General features: G+C 36.3%; 2 protein-coding genes across 8 annotated transcripts; one reads left to right on the plus strand and one right to left on the minus strand.

The window, feature by feature from the left end:
• Window positions 1-236: 236 nt before the first annotated feature.
• Window positions 237-5623, plus strand: LOC107810407 (DNA-directed RNA polymerases II and IV subunit 5A-like). 2 transcript variants are annotated; one of them, XM_016635184.2, is made up of 5 exons: window positions 237-385; window positions 1136-1343; window positions 2948-3127; window positions 5047-5160; window positions 5417-5623. In XM_016635184.2, exons 2-5 carry the CDS (start codon window positions 1143-1145, stop codon window positions 5540-5542), a joined length of 621 nt encoding a protein of 206 aa, XP_016490670.1. In that variant the 5' UTR covers window positions 237-385; window positions 1136-1142; the 3' UTR covers window positions 5543-5623. The 2 variants fall into 2 exon arrangements, with proteins under 2 accessions (XP_016490670.1, XP_016490671.1); XM_016635185.2 differs by having other exon boundaries at window positions 240-385; window positions 1133-1343.
• Window positions 5624-5823: 200 nt separating this feature from the next.
• LOC107810406 (uncharacterized) lies at window positions 5824-17733 on the minus strand. 6 transcript variants are annotated; one of them, XR_012709437.1, is made up of 13 exons: window positions 17636-17654; window positions 14846-14860; window positions 14233-14555; window positions 14050-14103; window positions 13125-13208; window positions 12165-12290; window positions 11019-11086; window positions 10366-10435; window positions 10194-10259; window positions 10042-10119; window positions 9607-9903; window positions 7829-8047; window positions 6154-7747 (listed from the first exon to the last, which is right to left on the minus strand). XR_012709437.1 is itself a non-coding variant. In XM_016635182.2 (10 exons), the coding sequence occupies exons 2-10, from the start codon at window positions 14506-14508 to the stop codon at window positions 9862-9864; spliced, it is 864 nt and encodes a 287-aa protein (XP_016490668.1). In that variant the 5' UTR covers window positions 14509-14555; window positions 14846-17706; the 3' UTR covers window positions 9414-9861. The 6 variants fall into 6 exon arrangements, 1 of the variants encoding a protein (XP_016490668.1); XR_001653638.2 differs by lacking the exon at window positions 6154-7747 and adding an exon at window positions 5824-6109 and having other exon boundaries at window positions 14846-17706; XR_001653640.2 differs by lacking the exon at window positions 6154-7747 and adding an exon at window positions 5824-6133 and having other exon boundaries at window positions 14846-17706.
• Window positions 17734-17854: the final 121 nt, after the last annotated feature.

Raw genomic sequence — 17854 nt, forward strand, 5'->3', positions numbered from 1 at the left:
CAACTGATAGATTTTGGGTCATGACACCTATACTATAATGAAATGGACAATATTTTTCCATGTTCTTATCATTCCCTCAATCGTACCATAGGCAAGGTACTACAACATCACAACTAGAAACTCCTATAACAAGTTTTACCACCCAGACAACGGTACAACAAGCAGAAAAAGTGAGACTATACGTGCACTTGCCCGCTAAGCTGTAACTAATTTACATTTTTACCCGTGACTATATAAGATCATCTTTAGGCTTTAAAAACCCTACTAGAGTTCGCTAGTTTGCTCCATTCAATAGCTAGTGGAGCGCCAAAACTACTCCATTTTCGAGCTTCTTCTCTTCTTTCATGGAATTTTAGAATTATCTCCTGGTTTTTCATATCTTGAGGCAAGTACTCTGTCACAGCTTCCACTTTCTTTATTATTTTCAAATTTTATGAATTACGTTGTCTTTTATAACCTTAGGTGTTAGACCTTTGAATGACGACTAGTAGTATTAATTAGTGCCCATTGCATTACTAGTCTGTTGTGCAATTAAAATTGGAAAAAATCTGATTTTGATCTTATATATCCTGTAATTTCAATCTTGATTTGGTGAAAACTGGAACCTTCTATCTGAATGTATTCTGGAAAATTTGGGTAGATACACAGCTTATGAAATTTTGGATAGATAATACATTAACATATATAATTTTTTCTGTTAAGTCGATTACTCTAATAATGTAAATGATCATCATTCACTGGACTTCATGCGATACTAGTCTGCAAAAAAAGTGAGAATTTGTTAAACTGTCTAATACATTTGATCTTTGTTTTACGATGATCTTTGCCCAAACCGATAACTGACCAATAATCGCTAAAATCAATACCCAATCTGCCGATATCTTATCGGTTTAGGGTTTAGGGTTTGTTAACACCTTGGTATATTAAAAAACTGATTAATCGAACCAATAATTACTTAAACCGGCCCGCTGATAAGCTGCCCAATTGCTGGAGGATGGGGCCTTTAGCTAAGGGAGTCGAAGAAAGGGGAGGATTGGATCTTGTCTGATGTGTTCTCAGTGTATAACCTCTAACTAGGAGTTTTACCATATTCTTTACTTATAAATGCATTCTTTCTAATTTTTGAATTTAGTAGGGAAAAGATGACTCTATCAGAAGAGGAGCTCTCAAGACTTTTCAGAGTTCGTAAGACACTGATGGAAATGTTAGCTGATAGGGGCTACCTTGTGGGAGAGTTTGAGATAAATATGTCAAAACATCAGTTCCTTCAGAAGTATGGTGACAACATGAAGAGAGAAGACCTTGTAATTCAGAAAGCCAAGCGCAACAACAGCTCTGAGCAGGTGTGTGCTCTTTCAATTTCTTTCTTGCCTAATTTTAACTAAGGCATTTGCACAATAGTGGCATAAGATGGTTTAAATGGAGTAACGTGGTCAGTGAGGATGCTTATAGCCGATCCTAACTTGTTTGGGACTGAGGCTTAGTTGTTGTCGTTGTTGCCTAATTTAAGTAAGGTTACTGTCACTTTATTTGCAGCCCTTTCTTGTCTAAGGATTTTACTCTTCCCTTAAATTGATGAATGTTTCGTGGTTTTACTTGTCAGCAATAAATTTGAACTTTTCCAGGTTTTTTGGGTTAAGTCATCCTTTTCTACTAGTATGTCAGTTTACTCTGTCAGTTTAACTGAGGATTTCATTCAGATAGTGACGACGATTAAGGGTATCTTGTCATTGCTGTAATAGATGCTCTCAACACTGTCGCGTCAACATAACATAGTTATATTTAGCACAAACATTATGCATTAAGGCTGTCTATATCATGGTAGATTTCTTTTTTTTAAAAATATAAAGGTTCTGTAAACGAAAAACTGTTGCAGCAAACAGAGTTCCCATAATGGCAATATTTAATGTAGTAGCATGTTTTCTCTGCATAAGTAATTGCTTATCTTGATTTCTAATTTGATGCACTAGTCATAATTAAGTGATCAGTAAAAGGTCCCATCAAAATTTTATTTTCTTATTGTTTTAGAAATCAGCAAAGTGTATTTTTTGAAGGATACACCAGCAATAACTATGCCCCAATCTCAAGCTAGATGGGGTCGGTAGTATGTATCCTTATTATCCATGTCACTCTATTTGGACGTATTTTTTTATGGATATAACAACGAATTCAATGTTGGACTTGTTCACAACAAAAAGGAAAAATATCGGTGCATTTAATTTTGTTCTGTTGACATCTGAATAATACAGGCTGGAGGATATTTTTGCTCTCTGATTCCAAGTGACTCGACAATAAAGTGATTTGGAGAAAATGTATGATGAAATGGGCAAAGGTTAATTAGTAAAAAAATCTAAATATCTGTACGAACCCCCTCCACCCCCACCCTTAATATCAAGAAAAAAGGCACTAGATAGGGGGAAAGAATGTCTATATTTTTTGAAATGGAAAGGGATATCTTTTCAGTTTGTAGTTCAATAATGGAAAATAATATGCATGTAGTTCAGAATGCAGGAACACTAAAGTAGGGAATTGGAGTTGTAGTTGTGTTTGCAACTCTACCGTGCATCGCTAAATGTAAGGTTACAATCTCATTGGAGGCTCTTCCCGCATCTTCCTTTCCCTCCCCACCCCACTTTTCACTGGCATCCAACACCAAATGTTTCTAAATTGCTCAACATGAAAGCAACAAACTTTTGTAAAAATGTGTAAAAAGGTTTTGTAATAAATATAGTAACCAATGAAACAGCTGTTGGGTAATATGATGTGACCATTTGTCCTTTGAATCTGTTTTGGTGTGTGTGTAGTTTGACAATTCTCAGATATTTCTAGCTACTTCAGTTTTCAGTATTTGAGTTTCTTGTGTTTCGCTAAGGCATTATTTGCTCATAATGTGTAAAAAGTTAATGCAAAATTCTCACAGAAATTATTTGCTACCCATGTGAATCAGATATATGTGTTCTTTCCAGAGGAGGCAAAGGTTGGTGTTAAGACAATGAAAACTTATACAGAACGCATGAAAAAAGAAGATGTCTTCCAAGCAATCTTGGTTGTACAACAAAATTTGACTCCCTTTGCTCGTACTTGCATAAGTGAAATATCCACAAAATTTCACTTGGAGGTTTTCCAGGTGATTACTCTACTATTTCTACTTAAAGTTTGTCCTTACTACTTGAATGGAGGATTGAAATTGTTATGAAATAGCTGAGGAGCTTAGTTCACTCCTAGTGTTTAATCATTTTACTTTTTGTACCTTTTGATATTTGGTTTCTTCGATTTTGGACTAACTATTATTCACTTGAGCACCTGACGCTACTCAAGTAGTAGGACCACCAAAACCAGAGGCACAACATGTTATTATGATTTGCAACCATTTACATTTTGATAAGGGGATTATCTGGTAGGAGTACGAAATTTATGAGGTACATTATGTTATTATGAATTGCAACCATTTACGTTTTGATAAGGGGATTATCTAGTATGAAATTTATCAGTTTGTCTTCTTTTGTTTGCTTGCTGGTTGTTTTCAACATTGTAAATATTTATTCTTGTTTTAATTGTGGGGGGGGGGGGGTAACTCTATTTGCTTGCAGAAAAAGGGTCAATATTGCATCAAAACGGCATTGATCATTATTAGAATGGTGCTGCCACTTCATGTTACCCTAGATATGTCTTCTGAACGAGAAGTTTGTTGTCTGGCATTTCTCACAATTAGTGTCGTTCTTATTCTTTGGGGTGAGAGGGGGAGGGGGACACTTCAGTTATTCGTTTCACTGCAGAAGTTTTTGAAATTCATTGGGCTTCCAATTTGCTGTTATCTTGCATGACTAATGCAATTGGATTGCATGACTAGAGCAATCCAATTGGTCTGCTATACTAAGAGTGGTGACAGCTCATTATGAAAGAGTTATCATTGAGACTCTGAATTGGTAATGAGAATTGAATCTACACTAGGTTGAATTTTTTGAGATTTAGGAATCTGATTATGTTATGTAAGTTGCAAATGGTTGATACACCCTGGAAAGAAAGTCTTCGATGTGTGGCCTAGCTTTTGAAAATTTTATATCTAAAATATCCTCATCCAAACATCAGATTGATATCCAGAATCATCAAATCAAAGTCTATGTTAAACAAGAGTCTTTTGACTAGTTCTTAATAGAATTCGTCTAATCACTTTCAAGATATTGCTTATTACAAAGTTTGGAGGGAGATATTGGTGTCTATACCACCGAGTGTCGAAGCTAAAAGCAGCAGATTTCTATAAAAAAATTACTTGATCTTGGTCTCCAAAGTTCACCAGACCTTGAATCTGATTAGGACAAGACCTTTCCATTTGAGGACATTTTCAAGCTTCAGAAGGATAGATGTTCAATTTCTCTCTAGAATTTGAATAAAAGTGCAAGATCCCAAATGTCAAGTTTAAGAAATCCAATTCCTGAGAACAGTACAGGAAAGTGCGGCAAATTTGGGACTGACCTTCAACAGTTTTGAAGCCACCTACTGTGTGCAAGTATATCCAATATTCCTAGCAGCCGTAATGGGCTACCAACTCTATGCCACTGCCAGAAAGCAGTTAAAAGGACAGGCTGCTAAGGGAATCCCGACTCGGTTACAGCTAAAATGATGATGGAAATTAAAAGTGGATTATTCATGAAGAGGAAATAAAATATCTTATATACCATTATTAATTATTCCAGCTTTAGACAACCAATACTTGACTGCATAAGCCACAAGATAATGGCTTAAGACCATTATGCATTATACGAGCCAATCGACATTCTGTTCAGAATGACTTTACATATACTTTTTCAAAACAATCTGTTCAGACTGATGTGCCTCTTCATGTCATTCAAGGCTGGTTGGGTTTTGACAGAGGGTGATTCTACTGGAATTTTCACTCATATAAAGGGTTATTTGGTATTCCTCTTTTTCATTTTTGTGTGTTGCGGGTTACATTTCTGTTTTAGTTGCTTTATGTGATTGATAACTATCTATTAGATAGTAAAAAATGGTGTTTAAAATCACCGTGATGTGTGTTTAATGTTTCAGGAAGCAGAATTGTTGGTAAACATAAAAAATCATGTTCTAGTTCCTGAGCACCAGCCACTTACTCCTGAAGAAAAGAAAACCTTGTTGGAACGATATACAGTGAAAGAAACACAGGTTCGTGTTGATAATATTATTTGCACTGTTAAACTTTTGACCTCATATAATACACTAAAGACCAGGAGATACGTGATGCTTGCAAATTTTTTTAAGGCATGTTATCTTTTGCTTCTTGTTTTTGGCTGATTGTTTTATTCCTATTATCTTGATTAGCCCTGCCACTGTGATTTATGCTCGTAAGACAGGTGTGGTTGGTTACTATCATCAGTTTTCTATGTAATCGAGTGCCTAACAATTTCTTCTGTTAAAACAGCTTCCTCGAATTCAGATCACTGATCCTATTGCGAGATATTATGGGCTAAAACGTGGCCAAGTCGTGAAGATTATCAGACCAAGTGAGACTGCAGGCCGTTACATTACTTATCGATATGTGGTTTGAATTAGTTTTTGATGTTTTCACCAGTTGAAATGTAAAGCAGTGACCAGAAAAGTCAAGTGATGCGGTTGTTTGTTATTTGCTTTTTCTTCTTTGAAGGGCTTTTTTGGGAGGGAAGTTGGAGGGGTGGGGGGTGGGGGGTGGGGTGGGGGGTCCTAGTCTTTTTCCTATCCATTTTCTTTCTGTCTATTGCTGTTTTCTTTTCATATGAAAACTGCATCTCTGGGCTCTGCATCTGTTTTTCTAGGCTCACCTGTTTCTGACCTCTAAATGGTGCACAAAACTCGACAAATAATGACTTATAATCAATTAGCATAGTCATCATGTGTAAGAATCTGTTAGTTTGTATTGTTGCTTATGCTATACCTAGGAAGTTAGCTAGTAAAAACGCAAATGAACACATTCTATTGTCTCCCAAAGCAAGGCTGGCTCTGCTGCTGCTGGGGTTATTCTAGTAACTCCATGTAAGATCAATGTGTTCTTGTAATAATGAATTCTCGTTTCCTGTCCATACTAGAGCAAATTTGAAAATAAGAATGTATTTGTTGCTGCTGTCTTCACTCTGTCAATCTACAAGATAATCATGAAATGTCACTGCAAAATCAGCAATATTACACACCATATAAGCTATCTTTATATCATCGAGAGTGAGAATGATGAGCAAATAAAGAGTTAATTTCATCTTGTAGCCATGAAAAGCATCCTTATAACCAAGACCATCAACCAGCCAAAAAGAAGAGGTTTTGTGCCCTACTAAATTCTACTCCCGACTTCTAAATCTTTCCTCTTAATTTTTGTAACCATCTAATAAAAGGAATCCACTAACCTGACTAAGATGAAGATTCATGTCTTAAAGAGAGGCGGTTTCTACTGTGAATTTGTCCACTTTTACGACTCCTGAAACTTCTAGTTATGGTGGAGGTCCAGTCTCATGTCTCCTAAAACTTCTAGCTAAGGTGGATGGATCCCAGAATCTTTTTGAATCGTGACTGCCCGTTTTTGTATAAAGCTGTTTTGCTTCCAGCAAAGTTGACCATTTGCCTAGAGTACTTGCTACTAATAATAGAAAAGGTTCACAACAGGTTCACTCTGTAGTGACAAACAAAACGTTTCCGTTATATCCATCTCACCACATCCCTTAGTAGTCTCTCCCAGTCTATAAGGGGTCGTTTGGTATGAGGTATATATAAGAAGGTATAGGGGGTATAAAAATTTAATATCACATTAATACTCTGTTTGGTTAGCAAACTAGGTATAAGTTATCCCAGTATTAATTTTAACACTGGAATAACTTATACCTTATAGAGGGTGGGGTAATTAGCACTGGTATAACTTATACCTTCTTCTTAGAAATTATGCAATTGTCATTCTTAATACAACATACCAAACAGTAAATAAACAACAATCCCAGCATAACTAATCCCAGCATAACTTATCCCAATATAACTTATACCGGCATGTCGTATTCCAACCAAACGACCCCTAAGTCTAATAAGAGTAGATGAAGTTCAAATTAATTGAGAAACAATGTTCTAACTTCTTCTGGGATAATGCTGAGGGAGGGACAAAACATCATTGGTACTCATGCACCTCGTTATGTTGGGAGAAGAATGAAGGTGGTGCAGGCTTAAGGTTTATCCATGAGATCAATAAAGCCTTTGATGCAAAAGCCTTTGCTAATTGAAGCTTACAAAAGAAAACATATACTTTCTTCATGGAGGCTGACATCTTGCCTGAAAAGGTGAGAGCTATCCTGAAGACAGATAGCAATCAACTTACCAAGTTCCGAATTAAGTCTAAGAAGAACCAGTCTATTTTATAACTTTTGAGATTGGTTCCTCGCTCTTTTAGGTAAAAATTGCACGGAATGCCCTATTTGGTCGCCCCTATTTAACTATAGGTAAAAATTGCACGGAATGCCCTATTTGGTCGCCCCTATTTAACTTATACCCATATTTTTAAAATTATTTAACCTATACTCTAATTTTTACAACTTCAGGCGCCTCCTTCTTCCTGCTACTTGCACTCCTTTCTTCCTCCTTTCACTGTTTGTCCGCTGTGTTACTGAGACTACTAGCCCTTGCCACAGATAAGAAGCTATGTTTTTGTCTATACTACAGCAGGAAAACACCTCGGAAGCAGCCTCGTGACATTCAAGAATATAGCAGATAACTTGTTGTTTTTCTTCTTTTGAATAAGACCAGGTAACTGAAATAAGTATAAATGTTCTTGTGTTAAAGTAAAATGAATGAGTGGAAATGTACTCAAATGAACACGTAAAGTACATACCAGATAAAAATCAAGGAGATGATCCTCTAGCCCAATCTGGAGGGTGTACTGTAATTGTTATCGCATCATTTGTCATATCTTCATGCTGCGTTCTTATGAATTAGGGTTAATCCTTTGCTATCATGCTTTGTACCAACCACAAAGATCGGAAGGATTTTTATGAACTGTATCAGTAGAATGATGAGAAATTCCATCTTCAACGCAAAACAAACTTCAGCCCTGAAGTTCATCACAAACATAACAATAACAAAGCTTAAGCTAAAACATGCTGAAGTTCAGCAAATATATAACAAAACTTCAGCTAAAACATGTTGAAGTTAAGCAAATAGAGAATAGAACTTCAGCTAGTAGAATGCTTAAATTCAGCAATTACAAACAAAAACTTCAACCAACACTAAGTTTACGCGAAAAACTTAAGCTAAAACATGCTGAAGTTTAGCAAATAGAGAACAAAATTTCAGCTAGTAGAATGCTTAAGTTCAGCAATTACAAACAACTTCTGACCCGTCTACTAGAATGCTGAATTTTACGTGATTGCCTTCTACTTCATGAAGAAAAGTGGGTACGCTTGCAATTTTTTTTGCAAAGCGGGTATAAGTTAAAACGTGACCCAAAAAGCGGGTATAGATGCAAATCCCCCTCTTTTAGCTTGTTAATTATTCCACATTTTGTATTGGGCCTGCTCTATGGCACATGGCCATATATATATATTCGGTCAAAATCTACAATATATCTACAACTTAAATACAATTTTGTTTTGCATAGAATCCGATTAAAAACTACAATTTACATACAATTTATATATAATTATACATATATACAATTTGCTTATGTCTTCCCTTTCAAGTTTCAATCTAAAATTCCAATCAAAACCACCTCAAATCTTCACCAAATTCTCTCAAAATTGAGATATAAATTTCAAAGGATATTCTCAATCATTTGCAACATCTCCCAACCTACACAAATAACTATTATAATTAATGATTTGATTTTGCTTTCCCAGGCCATCAAAGAATATGGTGACGTTGATGTTTATCCAACAAATTTTAGATTAAGTTAAAACTTGATTAGTAAGAATTAATAAGTTTGATAAATAGTATAGATAGGTAAAATTCTCTTTTGTAAAGGATGTGTACAGTCACGTGTCTACTACTACTAGATTTTGCCCGCTGTTGTTAATACACAACGTTATGCTCTTAAAAAAAAAATTCAAATAAATACAGAGATTCAATCACAGCTCGTTGCGTTTTTAAGACCGTTTCCACATAATTCTTGTATTTCAAGATGGTGATTTTCCAAATACAAAAGATGAAGTTTCACAGCTTAGATGCAACAACGAGAAATTTCAGCATCCAGATGCTTCAGTTATATATATCAGTCATCTCTAGTCGGAGACAATGGTTTAGTTACCTACGAAATCGAGAACTTTTCTATATGTCCAACCATGTAAATCAATTTTCACATAACTGAGTTCAGCAGTGTCCTGCACACAACTTTTCATGTTTTAACCTATGAGTTTTCTCATAATACTCATTGTCATGACCTTCATGAGATGCAGAATAACAACTCTATAAGGTTTATGGTGTATGAGAAAAAAGAATCTAAATTTTGCTCTATTAGTTGTCATCTAGTCCATTTTGCTTCCGGATCTTAAACACACACAGCATGAAGGAAAAAGATCAGAGAATACACAAACACCAAGTGAGAAGTAAGCTTCTTTCTTTTCAAATGAAAAAGTGAAACAATTTTTTTTTTTTTTTTTCACACTGGAAGCTTACTCCAAGGGCAGCCTGGTGCACGAGGCATTCCACGTTCACGCATGATCCGGGAAAGGGCCACACATAGACAACCTACCCTAATGCAAACATTAGTGGCTGATTCCACGGCTCGAACCCGTGACCTATAAGTCACACGGATATAACTTTACTATTGCTCCAAGACTCCGCATGTGGAAGCTTACACCAAAGAATAAACAAACCACCATGAAATGGCTGTATGGAGCAGTTCAACATCCAATCTCTTTGTATTAGGATTTATCTTTTTCGGCAGATCGTCATACCATCACCAATAGGCACCTTAGCAAGGCCAAAGAAATGATGTCAGAACTTCATCCGGTGTTTCATATTTCTTGGTCTAAGAAAATTCAAATAGAAAAATAAAAAGAAAAAAAAATCCCCGAAAGAAGAAAGGAACAAGAAAATTCTCGTGCTTACCATACTGATGTCAACGCGTTTATCCTCCATCAAGTTTTGATTAAAATTTCTGATGCTAAGAGTCTTGGAATCAATCACCTAACAATAGAATGGTTAGGAGCTGAATAATTTTTTAGAATTGGGAAACATGTGAAAAATGAAAATGTTCTTACCAGTGGATCGGCAACTCTTCCATGCCATAGGACATTATCCACTACAATAAGACCCCCAACTCTCACCTATGGAAGGGGACAGAATTTATAATTTCAAAATTGCGAGGCATACTAAACTATGCCGCAATTTTAGATGTGAATGAAGATGGTTTGAGATCATGTAACTCCTCACCAGTTGTAGCAGCAACTCAAAGTACTCTTGATACATTCTCTTTTCTGCATCAACAAAAGCAAAATCATATCTGCATAGAATTGGAGTTATATAGTGAATAACTTTCCTCTTTTTGTCGATGTCACTGAAGGGACAATAAATGGTTTCCTCTAAATATAAATATTTGAGACATCTGAATTTGTACTCTATCTGACAGATAAAACCAATAGCTACTATCGTTTCTTCAATCCATCTACTCAGTCTCGTGAACAGTTCAGTTATTTTAAAAGGTAAATGGCTGACAAGAGGTTTGAAGTAGTGCAAGTTTATACACAGTGAAGAAAATTTGTCTGATAAGGTTTATAGGAAAAAAGTAACTTAACTGAAAAAAAGGGTTTACAATGTAGAAGTATTGCCACATTGTAGATTAGAAAGTATCTTAATCCAACCATAAGACAGCAGCTTTTCCAAAACTAGGTATCCGTCTCAAAATCACATCTTCTATACTTCGTAATGGTGCTAAGAATAGCTAAAACCAATCCTTAGAAAAGGAAAATAAGTTTTATAAAATTTGTCACTCCTATATGGAGTCGATAGAGGATCTACTTATATATTTATAAGAAAAAACTCAAAGTCGACAACCAAACAAGAATTGGCCCTAAGCCAATATGTACCTGCAACTTTCACCATTATGAATTAAAGACTTCAAAGTATCTGCTGCCAGACCATGTCTCACGTCCACCTAATAGCAGAATCAAACCATCAGTGATAGGAATATCAAGACATATTAGACATATTTGCCATGCTTCAGCCATAAACAAGCATGAATAATGATAAGTCGTAACAAAATGAGAAATACAGTTCACATTCCAGTAATTAATGTTAGGTTGCCATACAGAAAGAATCTAATGGGTTTAAAATACACTAAAGTGCAAGAATTCTAGCATATACAGAATTAAGACAAGACATGCACGTTTAGCCTCCATAAAGAGAACAAAGGGTGAAAGTGAGACTGAACAGGATTTTAGTGAGTAGATGCATCAATCTTCCAAGAGAATGGTATGCGAGATGACAATATAACAGAGGATAAAAAAGGATGGTTGAAAGATACTACAGGAGTGCTATAGTATCGTGACTAGCATGCTATGCGGGAGCAGATTTGAGGCCTCTAAGGCCCATCATATCCACAAGATACGTATTGTGAAAATGAAGATATGTGTGGACATACAAGATCGGATAAGATTAGATATAATTACATCATACAAAGGGTGATAGGAGCATATATAGAAGAATAAATTGAGGGAATGATGCCTGAGCCTGAGATCATTTAATCATGTCTTTAGTAGACTTCCAAAAACACCGACCCATTGATGCAACAACATGGTGAGTGGAGGTGCTAAATGAAACCCATAGATCTAAAATCACATGGAAAAGTTGTCTAGAAAACATTGAATTTCTATCGATCAATGGGACTTACCTAGGAGCATAACAGAATGTGAAAGAAGGATCCATTGACGCGATATCAACTAGTTGAACTAAGGCTTAGTTGACTTTACTCTTAAATCAGGTCCAGGTAGGATAAGTGTGAGATATAAATAATCTCTAGTGTTAAAAAGCCCCTGATTTCTCTTAGAAGAATTTTTTTAAACCATTATTAGGACGCGCCTCAACACTGAAACTGTAGAGAATTCATATAACAAACCCCAAATTTGGAATTGAGGAATGGTTGACTGCTTGATTGATGGATAATCACAAGGTCGACAACTACTTCATCTATAGTAGATACATCTTATGAATAAAAAAGGAGACACTACAATCACCTTATGTGAGACGCCAGCTTGGCCATAATATCTTTTTGCAACTTCAATTGATTTGCCATCTCTTTCACAAGCAACTAAATGACCCTCTTCTGGAAGGACCAAAGCAACAGCCAAGGATGAATATCCCTGTGACAAGATCGACTCATATTAATGATCGATAGTACCGCCAATAGCAGAGGAAAAAAACAGCACTCAATTTACTAACAGAGAACGTAGATAAATATCATGAGACCCTCCTATTCATGCCTTCTCCTCTTCAACCGTGAGCCTCTGCCACAACTGCACCAGTATTGAGCTCCCGTCCCCTGGGTTGCGATCCTTCCGGTATCCCCTCTATCCCTCCTGTCTTCTCCGTTTTTTCCTTAACATAATACCTACCCATTAGCCAATATGCAATTATATTCTCTTTTACGAATATTTTCAGGCCAGCTTTTCTTTAGGCCCTTCACCTCTGTAAGGGCCACCTTATGCCTATACTCTTCAGTATGAATAGTCGTATGGTGAATACACGGAAATATTTTTCCCTTCACGTAATAAAATTGGAACTATACGAAGAAGATATAAGAGAAGATCAAGTTCCCTCCCTCTCCTCTTTATCTTAAAATTCTTTTAGTTACTTTTGGCACCATAAACATACTTGAAGGATAAGAGAGGTTGGATAAGAGAGGTGGAAACTCCAATTTTGTGCCATACTCTAAGTACGACAGGAGAAGGTGTACATACTCAAACACAGCCAGCGCCACACTCAAATTACAAATCCAATCTATTCAATTAATTGTCTTCAACAAATTCCTGGTTTCAACCTCAGTTTTCCAGCTTTTGGCATTTTAAATTTGCTGCTTGAGTAGGTTTTGCAGCATAAATTGTCAGCAGTGCACCAGATATTTAACAAAGAGAACGTATATGAGGTAAGAAAAGCATAAGACAAATATATAAACCAAGATGGGTTCATATACATACAGTATACGTGCCCACTTCAATGCACCTTTTTGCCCCAAGAATCTGGACGAGCATAGCAAGTAGTTGTGCTTGATCCGGTGACACCTATTACTAAGAACAGTCAGCCAACATTGAAGTCCAAATAAATCATTTTGTCAATTTTGTCACGAGAAAAATCATCATCACTAATAACAATCCTATCTTATAAAGCAAAGTTCTAAAACACCAAAAAAGGAGGGAAATTTAAGTTCCAGTTGACCTTCAGAGATTTTTGCAGAGGGAGAAGATTTATCGCCTCAAGGTCTCAAATTACTAGCATAAAATAGGAGAAGGTAAACTTTCAAGACTCTCAGTTGAAAGAGGAAGAAGTTTCCTCCCCACACCACCCATTACTATCAAAGTACATGCTAAAAAAGTTTTTCACGACATATTCTTTCATAAATAGATTCGAAATAACTGCATCTCATCCACTCCATCATGTGATGAGTGACTCGGATTGTGTTTCACTTAAACTTACAAATTTTCTTCAATTAAACATGAAGAGTCGGTTTTCATATATTTACTCGAGTGAATTCCAAAGAATGAACTTAGTATACAACCACTGAGATCTTCCTATTCAAGTCGGACTCAGTCAGTAGTTGTCGTGTATGACTTGGAGCCACACATCCAATAAATTTCTGAGGGGGAGTCATATTTTTTTTCTTTTTGATAAAGAGAGCCAAGGGTCATAATAAACCATAAATAACCCTTTTTGGAAAAGATCCTTAGTTTTTTGAGGTATGAAGAGACTCTCGATATTCAAATACAGAAACTTAAGAGGTTCTAAAGTCTTACACCAGAAAGGTATCATGTGCCAAAACTATGAACAGCAGAACAGCAGTAATGTGTAACTTACTTAGGAGGTAAAGGAAAACAACAGTTAGCAAAGCCTAGGCTGACGAATTACCTGCATCTGACTGCCTCGCATTGTTGCTGTCTCCTCCCTAAGTTCACGCAAAATCTGAATGCAACCAAAAAAAAAAAAAAAAATGGAAATGAAGTCCAGATAGAGTACCTCCTTTCTTTCTTTCTTTTCCCAATGTTTGCTTCTCTTCTCAAATTAAAATGGGTTTGCAATCAGAGCATTCACCTTTGGTTCTCTAACGTTTGACAATATGTAGTCATAAAGTGGTGAATCGACACTTATAATTTGTTTACCACCATATCTAACATCACTTGCAACAGTAACTGGACTATCATGAAGTTTTGATGCCTGAAGCTGACAAAAGGAGAGAGCAGTTGCGGGCACATGCCTCGTCAAGGCTGACACATTTATGTGGTATATCAACGGAAAGAAACACCCATTAAATTTAGGTTGAGATAATGCAAATGAGTTGGTGCAGCGAAGCACCATTCGGCTGGACATGGGAGAAGTAATCAGCAGCCAATAGAGTTCAAGGAAAGTTGAACTCCCTGCAAGAAAACAAGTATAAAACGAAGCACTTAGGAGAGTTAAAAAATAGGACGCTAAAACTTAAATTAGCCAAGTGTTCAGTGTTCTGACAGTCTCCCAGTACCTATTGAGTGCTATGTTTTTTTATATTAAATTACAATTTACAGGCAATAGAAAGAGTTAATATGAAAGAAAACAAACTTCTTTCTTTTTGGGATTTATCAACTCATTTTATATAACAAAGATAATGAGGATATACTAGTGGTGGGTAATGTGTTATATGGTTATCCATCTAGCTTAGGCTTCTTACCATCTCCAAAGTGGACTCCATTCGGTTCCCATGCATCCAGGCAAAGAATGAGTTAGCTTCAGCAAAATAAACTCTTTATATCTTATCATCAGGCAAGTGCAATTCACGTAATGGCATATTGAATCACAAATTTACATGGGTTATATTGGTAACGGTGTTACTTTGAACTAAATTTGTACATTTATATATATTAAACTTTTTAGAATAAAAGAAAAGTAGGTAAAAATTTATTGTTTGACTATCTCGAAATAAGTCAACAAAACAATAACTGTTAGATATGAGTTAATCCAATCAACATGGGTAAAAAGGAAGTAATAATATGAGAATGTAGTGTAACAGTGAGAGTAATCATATAACATGTTTATTACTACTACTTGATGGCCCCAAAAAGTGCAGAGACCGAGGTATGGTTCACTATGAGGAGGCAAATTGATTTTCCATCCTGTTTAAGAGCGACTGGGGAGTATATTCTGTAGTTTCATATTCCGCTTTTTGGAGCTGACAGTTCATTTGTGGAGCGAAGAAGCAATCAGAAATTCTCTATTAACTAATTCTATAAAGTGCTATAATTAGTTAGAACAGAGCTGAGCCCCCTTGTAGCACATTCTGAAAAACTTTATTCAGCAAGGAGGCAACTGTTCGCTGGGAAAGCTGCACCAAAGTACCCAGAAAGAGGCACAAAATCCATGTTGACTCCTGCATCTTTTGTTAAAGAAGCAACAATATCTTAATCCATTGTCTATGGACTTGTAACTACTGGGGATAAGCAAGCCCCAGTTAGTTAAGATGTGCTCTTGACTTGGAACAGTTTGGGTGTTGGAGAAAACATGGAAATTTGGAGGGTCTCCGAAATGCTTATTTTGGATTATCTGGTTGGAATGAAAGAAGGATATTGCTAGGTGAAGATTTTTCAACATCAAGTTTCAATTACTCTGTATACAAACTTGTAAAGCAAGCGATAAATATCTAAAATCCCAGATTGACATTTATGGCTTTCTGGAAAAATTAAGCTTGTACAATTGACTAAAGGGCAGCCTGGTGCACTAAGCTCGCGTTATGCCCGGGGTCTGGGGAAGAGCTGGACCACAAGGGTCTACTGTATGCAGCCTTACATTTCTGCAAGAGGCTGTTTCCACGGCTCGAACCCGTGACCTACTCTGGTCACATGGCAGCAACTTTACCAATTACGCCAAGGCTCCCCTTCAATTGACTAGATGTATTTTGTGTAATCTCCATACAGTAGTCTAACTTTGTACAATGTTAAGAAATCCAATAGTGCCATATTAAGCAAATTATCAATTACTTATAATGCCAGCGCTCTAGGTTATTCAGCCAGCTATACCTTCTGCCCTCTTAACTGCTATTACTAATGCCAGGAAATGAAGGTCCGCTGGTCCAGACACCATGTTTTTCAGACAATGTAACTAAGTGAATTTTGACAGATTTTGTAGTATGCATTATAGAAGCTACAGTTTTGAATAAAACATCAAAGCGAAGAAAACTCATAGATCGGCACAAATAGTAGGATTGGCGTGATCTAGCTTCCCAACTTGAATCATGCATAACCTTACTCGAATGGTACAAATTTTATATTATAAGTTGACATCTGAATCAATTTGGAAGGTAGGATTGTAGCATCTTATAATCCAGACCACAACAGAGGTAGATCTTCTAGACTTTTAACAATTTTTTATGCATCAACGATTTCCTCTTGGGATTGAATTGATTATAGAAACATGAGTTTAATTACTCGATTTATTAATGAACAAAGAAAATATTATCAAGACGTGTGAAAGAGCCTAAAATAGCAAAGCTAAGAGATAATTGAGCATGCCAATAGTGTTGCTTCAGTTGTCTGGAGCAGATTTAGAGGAAATGAGGAATCAAATATGTGGTCAAATGGAGCATAATCAACATATATATGGTACTTGAGAAGAAGCATCATATCAAATGGATACTCCCCTTTAATTCCTGATACAAAATAGGAGTAACAGTTTGCCTCTATCGGCTAAATCTAACATGGTAGCCCAGTCACTGCTCAAGCCTATGGTTAAATAATTCAGCTTCTGCAAACCCCCCACATGCTACCCTATGTTTCCCACCCAATTATCCGTCTTATTTACGAACAACGGAGAAAGAGTTAGCGGACCCAACTCCAGTAGATCCACAGGTTCAAAACTCGAAGAGTATGCCCCGAGGGCTCTACCCTACTCCCACTAAAAAACCATATTTCAGTCAACAGTAGGGTTCAAGCTCGTAAAAGTGTACCATACTCACATATCCTACATTGCATCGTTACCACTGAACCAAAGCTTGGGTGCCAACCAATTATCCATATTGTGAAATGTTTCTTCTCCTGCTTTCGCAGTTACCTCATATAAGTTCCTACTCGTCGCTGTCGCCAGCCACCACTAGTGGCGGAGCCAGAAATTTTACTAAGGAGTGTCAAAATATAGTATGTATACATAGTGGACTTTCTAAATTTCTATAGCTTTCCACCATCTGGGGAGTTCACAACCCTCAGAGGCTCATTACATCATAATATCATCTTACTCAGCTATTTCTAATTCTCCACTGATAAAACATCCCTTCTAACCAATATGATATATTTCATAGTGGACCTTGGTTTTCTGATTTTCAGTTCTTTGCATTAACCGGTCCTAAATTAACTGTAGCTATATCACAAGCTCATGTAACAACTAACAAGCGAGAAAAAAAATGCTTTATTCAACGAAAATAAAACTTACCCAGAAAAGGAAAACGAAAAAGAAATAGAGAGAATTACCGAACCTCAAAGAAATCTCTGGTGAACTGTTGGGAAAATTAGCCCAGAAAGAAGCTCTGGTTCTTCAGTTTGCTTTGTTTTCCATTTAATTCCACCAACAAAGATAAAGCTGTACAAATTCTCAAATTTAGACATCATTATGCCAAATTGTATGACAAATTTTTAAGGGCATAACAGTAATTTCAATTGTATTTTTTAGTCGTTTTCAATAAACTTTTTATCTA

The sequence above is a fragment of the Nicotiana tabacum genome, chromosome 5 (genome assembly GCF_000715075.1).
Source record: "Nicotiana tabacum cultivar K326 chromosome 5, ASM71507v2, whole genome shotgun sequence".
NCBI classification, from domain to species: domain Eukaryota; kingdom Viridiplantae; phylum Streptophyta; class Magnoliopsida; order Solanales; family Solanaceae; genus Nicotiana; species Nicotiana tabacum.